This window comes from Puccinia triticina, chromosome 4A (assembly GCF_026914185.1).
Source record: "Puccinia triticina chromosome 4A, complete sequence".
Classification (NCBI taxonomy): Eukaryota; Fungi; Basidiomycota; class Pucciniomycetes; order Pucciniales; family Pucciniaceae; genus Puccinia; species Puccinia triticina.
The window spans coordinates 2,138,377-2,148,612 of NC_070561.1; the positions used below are offsets into that span (position 1 = coordinate 2,138,377).

General features: G+C 45.9%; 1 protein-coding gene across 1 annotated transcript; it reads left to right on the forward strand.

Moving 5' to 3' along the window:
- Positions 1-8,209: 8,209 nt before the first annotated feature.
- PtA15_4A266 (uncharacterized protein) lies at positions 8,210-9,005 on the forward strand (the record flags this gene model as incomplete). Its single annotated transcript, XM_053168132.1, has 2 exons — positions 8,210-8,270; positions 8,776-9,005. The coding sequence occupies 2 exons, from the start codon at positions 8,210-8,212 to the stop codon at positions 9,003-9,005; spliced, it is 291 nt and encodes a 96-aa protein (XP_053019372.1).
- Positions 9,006-10,236: the final 1,231 nt, after the last annotated feature.

Below are 10,236 nucleotides of genomic sequence, written 5' to 3' on the forward strand. Positions count from 1 at the left end.
TTCCCAGCCAAATTGGCTGGCACAATGGGATAAACTTTATTTCAATCTTGCTGATGTTTAGCTTATGTGAACAGTGCTATTGTGCCGACCGGAGGGAGGGACTTACGCGCTAAACGGACTTACAGGCTGACAGCATTTGGTTTTTTGGTGGGGACTTTTTTAAAACTGCTCTCACCCATCCATTTCCTGTCCAATTTCATTATTGTTTGGATTTCCATGATGACCAAAGTCTTCTTTATCCATGTACTATACCCACCTATCCCCAACCTGTCTTATTGATCTGCAATGTCCCTTGTAACATTGTGAGTTTTGGATTCTGTACAGTGTGAACTTTGTAATATAGGATGAAGCGGACCACAGATAGTCACAAAAAATGGATCTGATGGGTTCTGAAGGCCTCAAAAAATTCAGGAAAATTTGGAGAGATTCTCCTTGATCTTGGGAATCTTTTGTTCCCCCAAACCTTTGCTGCCCAATGGGAAAGGGTGGCGCCAGAAACTTTTGAAAAAAGACATAGTTCTGATTCTGTCAGCCCAAACTTGGAAATTGGGTGTAAGTCCCTCCTTTGGGGGGTCCTGGCGGGACAGTGTCCCCCCTCAAATAGAGGGAATTTGTTAAGTTAGGAGGGATGCCTGGGTTGGCCTGTAGTTGCTGGAGTAGGCTTTGACATTGCTGAGCATAACAGTGTCGCGGGTCGCACTCCGCATGAGTTCCTATCACATAGCCAAAATCAGCTTTTTCAATGGCTAACAGATATAAACAAGAATTCTGACCTTGACCGCAGGCAAATATTCAAGGATATGGGCTTGATTTGCCTGGCTAAGTGGGGCGGGGAGGTTTGGGCTGTTTCCCTGATTAAGAGCGCTGAGGGTGCCTCGAAGGTACCGCCGGCACCTGCCCTGCACCCGCCAGGCGGTGCCGGGTGCACATTTTTTTGAAAAAAGCGGTGCGGTAGCCGGGTACCTCTCACACCCGGTTCCAACAGCAGAATCTCTAAAAAGGAATCCCCAACATTCTCCCTCTGCAAATGATTATCCCAAGTCAAAGCCACTATCAACTCCCATTACATATGACATAGACCCTTGTTGATACGGCAATGTTTTCCTGGCCTGTTGTTCATTAATTATTCAACCCAACCTCAGTTTTATTCAAAGAGTTACACCAGTAATTAGGAAAAATTTTGTACACTCTCAGTTCCGGTAACCTCTATTTGTTCAAGGGATTTTGTTGCAGCATGTGCTCATTTGTGGTTTTGGTCAGGGGGTTCCCAAGGGTGGGGGGGCCAACGGGCATGAAGTGCGCGCGGCCTTGTGTCTCTACATTCCATCACTTGGGTTTTGGAGGGGTGGCGGCGTAGCCGCCTTGACCTCTAGTTCTGAGAAATTTGCAAGAAATTAAAAAAATTCCACATTTTTCATTTTTTTATTTCATAATCATTGTTAGGAACTTATTTTCCACCCCTGTAGCCAATCTCATGACTTCAACACTATGGCCGGAGCTTCTGCATTCAAAAATGTGGTGCCAAAAACATTAGATGACCCACTGTACATACATGCCAATGGCCGGCACCAGCTGGTCCCCAAGTGCAGTATACCCACTCCCCTGATGTCCAGCCAGCACGCACGTGGAGTGCAAATCACCGGTCATTGAGGGGATTAAGGATTCCTCTTGATGACCAGAACAGTCCCAGTTATTGAGAGGAGTAAACACACCTCTCAATGACCAGAATGGTCCCGGTTATTGTGAGGAGTAAACACACCTCTCAATGACCAGAACAGTCCCAGTTATTGAGAGGAGTAAACACACCTCTCAATGACCGGAACAGTCCCGGCTATTGAGAGGAGTAAACACACCTCTCAATGACCGGAACAGTCCCAGTTATTGAGAGGAGTAAACACACCTCTTGGTGACTGGAACATTCCCGGTCATTGAGAGATTAAGCATTCCTCTTGATGACAAGAACAGTCTGGGTCATTGAGAGGAGTAAACACACCTCTCAATGACAAGAACAGTCCCGGTCATTGAGAGGAGTAAATACACCACTCAATGACCAGAACAAACCCGGGCATTGAGAAAGTAATTGTCTTGATGACTGAGTATGCTCCGGTGTGGTGATTTATATGGGCAGTGTTAAGGCCTGTTCTGTGGAGAGGAAGATGGGGTCTGGGTTCTGGTGTTCTGGGGGTTCTGGATCCAAGATGGTAGATTGCAGGATGAGGAAGAGGCTTGGATCTCCAGCCTCTCGAACCTTGAGTATGGTCCGTGACATGTACGTGTAGTCTATGTACATGTGAGTCTGCGCTGCGGAGCCCGCGCTACGGCTCATAACAGGCAGGTGTGGTAGAATGTCCACTTGGTGATAGCATGGGCAGGAATGCACAGAGAGGCTGAGCGCAGAGTGCATTCCGGTGGCATAAGCACTGAGGATGATGTCAGAAAGCTTACAGAAATTCGCAAGGATCATGTGGATCACGGATTGGATATGCGGACCGCAGAGGAAAGGCAGGGATGCACTGCGGCGGACTGGTAGCAGCTGCGCATCAACAGGTGAGCCAAGGCAGCCAAAGCGGGTGGAACTTGGGCGGAGGCGTTGGTGAGAGACTGACTGATGGGGGCTAGACAGAGGGCATGGGAGGTCAAGCGTTGGAGATGAGCGGAGTTTGGGACAATGATGTGTGGGAAATTGGGTGGAGCTGACAGACTAGTGCAGGAAAGTGTTGAATCTGCGGGATTGGGTGGGAACAGAGATGCATGTGGAGAGAATGGGCTGGATTTTCATGGTTTCTCTTCTCTTTTTCTTTTCCATCATCTTACTCACTAATAATCATTGTAATTACAACTTACGGATGTACAAGAGTATTAGAAGAGTTTTATGTGACCTTATCTTTTGCTTACAGGATTACCATTGTGGATTTGTGCTTGCGGAGTGTAGAGCTTTATTGAATTGCAGATTATTAAACTATAGATCAGGCTCAACAAGGAGCACTGAAGGCTAGCGGAATATAGTCAGGGCGTAAATGTGTTGGGCCAACCCAAAACCGACCCAAGACCCGTCAGGTTTTGGGGCGGGGTTGGGCACGTTCTTAAAGAAAATGGCATGACCAAAAACCAACCCAAACCATCTTGTGAAATCTTTGGGTTGGGTCCAGGCAGCCTATTTCCTAATTGGGTCAGTCTGTGACCCGACTATGGCGCCTCCAACAGTCAATTTGGGGGGTTTTGGCGCCTAATAGGTCGGGTCAAACCAAGACCCAAACCAACCCAATCCAAAAAAGTATGCATCGGGTTGGGTTTGGGCAGCATATGTTCAAATCTGCCCTGACCCAACCCAACCTGCGCTAAACGTTGGGTTGGGTTTGGGCGCTGTTTTTCAACCCAAACCCAACCCATTTACACCCTGAGAAAGTAGCAGTGCGGAGCTGAGACACCAATAATCACACAGACCGGACATATATATTCTTGAAGAAGGCAGATAGTGGCCATTTCTACCTACTAACCATCCTTTATTCTCACACCGGTCACCAAGTGGAGAAACACTCCCTCAATGACCGGAGGGAACTGTTGAAGGAGAGGATTGATGAATGGTTTGCTCCGGTCATTGAGAGGAGCACTTAATCCCCTTGATGAACGGAGTGGACCCGGCCATTGAGGGGAGGAACACTCTTGATGACCGGGTCTGTTCCAGTTGTTGAGAGGAGCAGTGTTTACTTCTCTTGATGAACAGAATGGACCTGTTCCGGTCATCAAGAGGAATGCTTAATCTCTCGATGGCCAGGACTGTTCCGGTCAATCAAGAGGTGTGTTTACTCCTCTTGATTACCCGGACCGTTCCGGTCATTGAGAGGTGTGTTTACTACTCTCAACAACACTGGGTCGCTACGCTAACCATAGCGGTTAGCGTAGCGTAGCGCAGCGCAAATGCGCTATTTTTTAGCGTAGCGTTAGCGCAATTGCACGCATATGCGCTAACGCTACGCGCACGCGGTGCGCAGCTATTTTAGCTGATAGCGTAGCGTTAGCGCAGATGCGCGCAATTGCGCTAACGCTACACATGCAGGGCGCAAAAGAGCGCGCGCTACGCTGCGCTACAGCGCCTTTAGCGGGAAAAAAGGGCTTTCTTTCCACTAAAAGCGCTGTAGCGCAGCGCAGCGTAGCGTAGCGACTGTAGCAGCGCGCTAACGCTAACAAAGAATTGGCGCGCTGTTAGCGCCGCTGAAAATTAGCGCAGCGTAGCGGCGCTAACAGCGCGCTAACGCTATGCAAAATAGATGGGCGCTTTTTGCCGCTACGCTAACGCGTAGCGCTCAAATAGCGTAGCGTAGGCAGTGTTTACTTCTCTTGATGAACAGAATGGACCTGTTCCAGTCATCAAGAGGAATGCTTAATCTCTCGATGGCCGGGACTGTTCCGGTCATCAAGAGGTGTGTTTAATCCTCTTGATAACCGGGAATAGGGGTTTAAATGGGTCAGGTTGACCGGCAAAGACCCGTGACTCAATGGGTTCTGGGTCGGGTTTGGGCAGCCTTTTGGCCTCCCTTTGAGAAACCAACCCAACCCGTTGAGACCCAATTAGAAAATTGGGTTGGGTTTGGGCAGGGCTTTTTCCATTTGGGTTGGCCCATGAACCCGACTAAGACCCAATTAGGAAAGCTACCTGAGGCTGTGGCTCCACAATCCAGAGTCCACGCTTGCAAAGTTTCACCACCACATCTCGACTTACTCAATCACAAATGGCGCGATCAACAAATAAGAACATTATTCCATCATCACCGACGGAATTGGGCAACATTTGAGTTCAAGTTGTCAAATCAGGTTCTGCCATGAACACTCAGAACAACGCAGCTACTCCAGGAACATCCCAGACTCAGAAGAACCCAACAGAAAGCAAACCCCGAGCTTGATCTGTACCTTCAAGAACCATTGATCGCGACTCAATCTCAAAAGTTTTGAGCTCTTGCCTGGTGGAGCACCCACCAGGGAAGATTTCCGAACCATTCCAAGCTGGCAAAAACTTTACTGATGGTTCCAATGACCTCGATTGCTTCGGAATCTGCCTTCTCAACCAGTGGGAGAGTGCTCAGTGACTACCGAACCAGGATGAAGCCAGAAACACTCAGGGCTCTCACATGTGGGCAAGACTGGATCCGCAGCCACAAAGGCCTATACCCGGACCCTTTGGAAACAGATGAACTCATAGATTAAGGATTTCCATGTTTTTCTTTTTTGTCTATTTTAAAGCAATACACAAAGCTTTTCTTTTCTGGTGCTTTTAAACTGGGCACTCATTTCTGAGATCTTCTGAGCAAAAAATGTTGGGTTGACCCAAGACCCAAACCGGACCCAACACCTTGTAAATTGGGTTGGGTTTGGGCAGCGTATCTGCACTTTTGTCCCGACCCGACCCGACCCAGGGTTCACATCAGGTCGGGCTTGGGCACCATTTTCCAACCCAAACCCAACCCGTTTACACCCCTAACCGGGACCGTTTTGGTCATCAAGAGGAATGCTTAATCCCCTCAATGACCAGTGATTTGCACTCCACATGCATGCTGGCCGGACATTGGGGGAGTGGGTATACTGCGCTTGGGGGCCAGCTGGTGCCGGCCATTGGCATGTATGTACTTCTGCCCCTTGAACTCTGTTTTTGAGGGGTTGTGTACCCAATCAATAAGTTTTTTGCAGGTTGAAAATCCCCGGGGAGCAGGAGCCTGCGCTGAGGCTTTTTTTTTGTATTTCTTTTTCATTATTTTTTGTGTCAAGCTGAATTGTCCAGATACTCCAAGAAATTGGAGGAGGGTCAAGAAAAATCCCCTCTGCCGGCTGGCAGAAAAAAAAAAAGGAATTTCCATGCTTTTCATTTGCAGTGCGCAAAGCATTTTGAGCTACCACGCACTGTGGACGGGACGTCAAGTGGACACCCCCTGCAGTGCGCAACGAGTTCTTTGTAGTGCGTGAAGTGCATCCGTTTGATTATTGTTATGGATTCTTACTCCTCTTCTACAGGTTGTGATTGCAGAGGGTCTTTATTATGGTTTACTTATGGCTATTTCTTGCAGTTTTTGCAGTGTTTTGTGGTGTTTTACAGTGGTTTGCTTTAGTTTTACAAAATAATACTATTATTATTATTGCTTTACGGACTTCTTTTCCTTCTGTGGAGTTCATTGCGCGCCCATACCACGCCAAGTTTGGAGTTACCTTGACCACTTGGGATTATCTTGCGCAGATGAGGGTCCGCTCTGGTCACTTCATACCGGAGCTCACCTTTCTTCTACCACAGCGCGCTGAAAAAAACTTGTTGCACACTGCAGGGGGTGTCCACTTGACATTCCAGCCACAGTGTGCGGTAGCTCAAAACACTTGGCGCACTGCAAATGAAAAACTTGAAATTACCATTTTTTTCCTGCCAGCCAGCAGAGGGGATTTTTCTTCCCCCTCCTCCAATTTATTGGAGTATTTGGACCCCTTGGTTTGATACAAAAAAATAATGAAAAAGAAATACAAAAACAAAAAAAACTGAGCGCAAGCTCCCGCCCCTGGGGATTTTCAACTGCAAAAAACTCATTGATTGGGTACAAATCCCTTTGAAAAAAGATTCCAAGGGCAGAAGGGGCTTCTTCCACTCTACCACATAAAAAACTAAGAATATATTCAAATCAGAGTATGTAGCTTAACTAATCACACCTGCTTGATTAGGAGGAATAAAGATCTTGACTAATTGAATTTACCTAAGAGCAGGAGCAAAGCCGCTCTCTACTTTAGGTTGAGATGAAGATGTATTGAGAAAAGATAATGTCTGATGACAGGATGGATTGGTCTTTAGACCTAAGTGACTTCTCACTTGGCTTTGGGAAAAATAGCAAAGTAGTGATGCAAAATTGTCTGAAATAGAACAATGTTTCATCAGCTGCTGCTTTTTGTTCACACTGTTAGCTGTTGTGGAACACAAATCACCTACCAATAGTTTCCCTTGCTCTTTGAGCGGTATTGAAATGTTTGGTCTGTTTGTCTTTGACAGTTTGGTCTAGGATAATGGGAATAAGTGTTAGCTTCTATCTGATCAGCTCTTCTTAAGGTCTCTGTCAGGGTGTAAATGGGTCGGGCCGACCCAAAACCAACCCGAGACCCGTTGGGTTTTGGGTTGCATTTGGGCACATTCTTGAAGAAAATCACATGACCCAAACCCGACCCGACCTGACTTGTAAAATTGCCGGGTTGGGTTCAGGCAACCTATTTCCTAATTGGGTCAGCCTGCGACCTGGCTATGACGCCTCCAAAAGTCAAGTTGGGGGCTTTTGGCGCCTATGAGGTTGGTTTGACCCAAGACCCAAACCAACCCAACCCGGACCCGACCCAAAATAGTATGACATTGGGTTGGGTTCGGGCAGCATATTTTAAAATCTGCCCCAACCCAACCTGACCCACGCTAAATGTTGGGTTGGGTTCGGGCACTGTTTCCAACCCTTACCCGACCCGTTTACACCCTGAGGTCTCTGCACCCGCTTGACTTTGGCGCTAACTGAGATTATTTTGATGAGCAATTGTGGGCCAAGATTTTCCACAAGCCTAATATTGCTACTCACATGTGTTGGATCTTTTTACATCAAAAGATGAATTCAGGTTCACAACCCCCGCGGTGCTGATTTGGACTGCGGAAGTGGTTTGCTTTTGCTTACCAGATTCCACAGCTAGTTTGGTTCCCAACATCTTCCTCAATCTATGAGTTATGTGCCATTCCCCTCAGCTGGAATTCTCACAAGTGAGACCTAAGCCCCACTCTATTTCTAACCAAATTTAGCTACCTCCTGTACAACAGTTTTTGCTTCAAGATCCAGCCATGTTGAAACCACAAAAGACCCAGGATGCTGTGAGATTATATGCCTAGGTGATGTGATTTGGCATAAAGATGTACCATCCGGCTAAAGTAATGACCGTATCATGTTGTTTATAAATCTGGTGTATATATGTATGTATTTACGCATATGTATGTCACTGAACATGCTAGAACCTCAGTGCATGCACGTGCCGCAGCTGCAGAAATGGGGTGCTCCAGACAATATATAAAAAAGGGCCTCCTGTACTCCCCACCACCATTCTGTTTTGCTCATCTCTCACACAACTTGCACCAACAAATCTATCTCTTCTTCAGACCAACCATCCACCACCAAGCCAAATTTCTTAAAATCTTCTTACATATCACCACACACACACCATGCCCAATCTCACTACTGCTGCCGGATCCCTGACCAACAGCGGTATGAAAGAATCACCAAGTGAGTTCTCCCCCCACTATCACCAAATATTGTGGTCTGGACTTAATTGTAAGTCAATGAACCTCAACTTGAGCCAGCTGGTCATCCTGGTGCAACTGCACCCGCAACTGCAGGCAACGATGGGACTTGCAACTGTTTCAAGGTTCAGACCTAAAATTACCAATGCATACAGGTGTGTGGGTTACTTAACGCACATGGCACATGTTTTCATTAGCTCCTGCTTTGCCATCTATCTTCAAGTGTTAATCCCACTGGTGGTGATTCTTTCATATAGTGCCTTTCATTTGGGATTTTCCACAAGCCAAGTCTTGCTGCTTTCTTTGGTTGTACCTGTATGCACCAAAGGTGTAATCAGAGTTTTTTTCAACATCAGCCACACTGCAATTGGACTGTGGAAAAGGTTTGCTTTGCTTACCTTTTTCCACAGCTGATAACAAAAACCTTGAGATTGAAAATTCCAATGATATCTGGGACAAAAGTGTTTCACATTTCACTTTTGCCAAAGAAAAATCTCAAGATGAGTCCGTCAAAGACATCTGGATGAATCTCGAGTCAGAAGATGCTGAAGGAGACATCTGGGGCCAAACGCCACCCCCTTACGCCTACAATGAGGACAACCCAGCAGGCCGCAAACTCCTTGCCCAGTTGCAAGAAAACTGGATTGTGATGCAACAAGAGGTGTCCACCTTAGTCCGCAAATTATCTAGCCTGGTTGTTGAACTTGAGCCGGTCTGATTGATGGCAGCTGAGAATGCTATGTCCAGTAGCATTGCGTTAGGGTTAGGGTTAGGGGACAAAATCAAAATCAGCTGTGGAAAAAGGTAAGCAAAGCAAACCTTTTCCACAGTCCAATTGCAGTGTGGCTGATGTTGAAAAAAACTCTGATTACACCTTTGGTGCATACAGGTACAACCAAAGAAAGCAGCAAGACTTGGCTTGTGGAAAATCCCAAATGAAAGGCACTATATGAAAGAATCACCACCAGTGGGATTAACACTTGAAGATAGATGGCAAAGCAGGAGCTAATGAAAACATGTGCCATGTGCGTTAAGTAACCCACACACCTGTATGCATTGGTAATTTTAGGTCTGAACCTTGAAACATGAAACTGTAACTTCTGAAATGTGAAGTCTAAACTCTAAAGTTAGAAAGCCAGAACTAGAAGTAAGGAAATTCTGGACCATGTTACATGATAAAGTTAAGGTTTAGGGTTAGGATTGCACTGTTATCATTTTGTAGAAAAAGACAAAACATAACAGACTGACACCACCAATTCCTCTTGAAGAGTTGGAAACAAAAGCGGTGAGTGTGTGAGTTACAAGATTGTCCAATGGAAACAACAGACTGAAGAGAGAAAAATGTCACCTCTGAAGCAGATAATGTTGCAAAAAATACTTTGCTGTTTCACCAGAGCTGAACTGATGGAAAATAAGAGGCAAAGGCTGTTGTAGTTAAATCTGCTCTTACGCAGACTACCACTAAATGGATTACAAGTCTTGTCCCTGGTAACATGACAAGCTTTGCAAATTCATATGTGTCAGCCGGTGTCTCTAGTGCGACAGTCAGTTGATGATGTGAGAGATCCAAAGCCGGTGTTCTGACAGTGATTTGGATATTTATTGTGAACTGGCAATCTTGAGACAGTGATTCAAGTATGTATCTGAAGATGAGGAGAAAAGTTGATATGATGTTGTCTTGTCTTGGATTTCTGGGGAACATAGAAATTAACAAGGTACAACTAATATAGAGATGATGAATTGACTAACTCTATACAAGCATATTATGACTATAATGAATTGAAGGTAGAGTAACTGGGGAGATAACTATTGTAGACTAAATATAATATTAACTTACTGGAGGTATGTTGTATTTACTTGCAGGCTGACAATATGAGACTTGATCTCAGGGTAACACAAGCATATCTTTGGTAACTGGTCATTCAAAAAAACACAACCAGTGTTGAGGC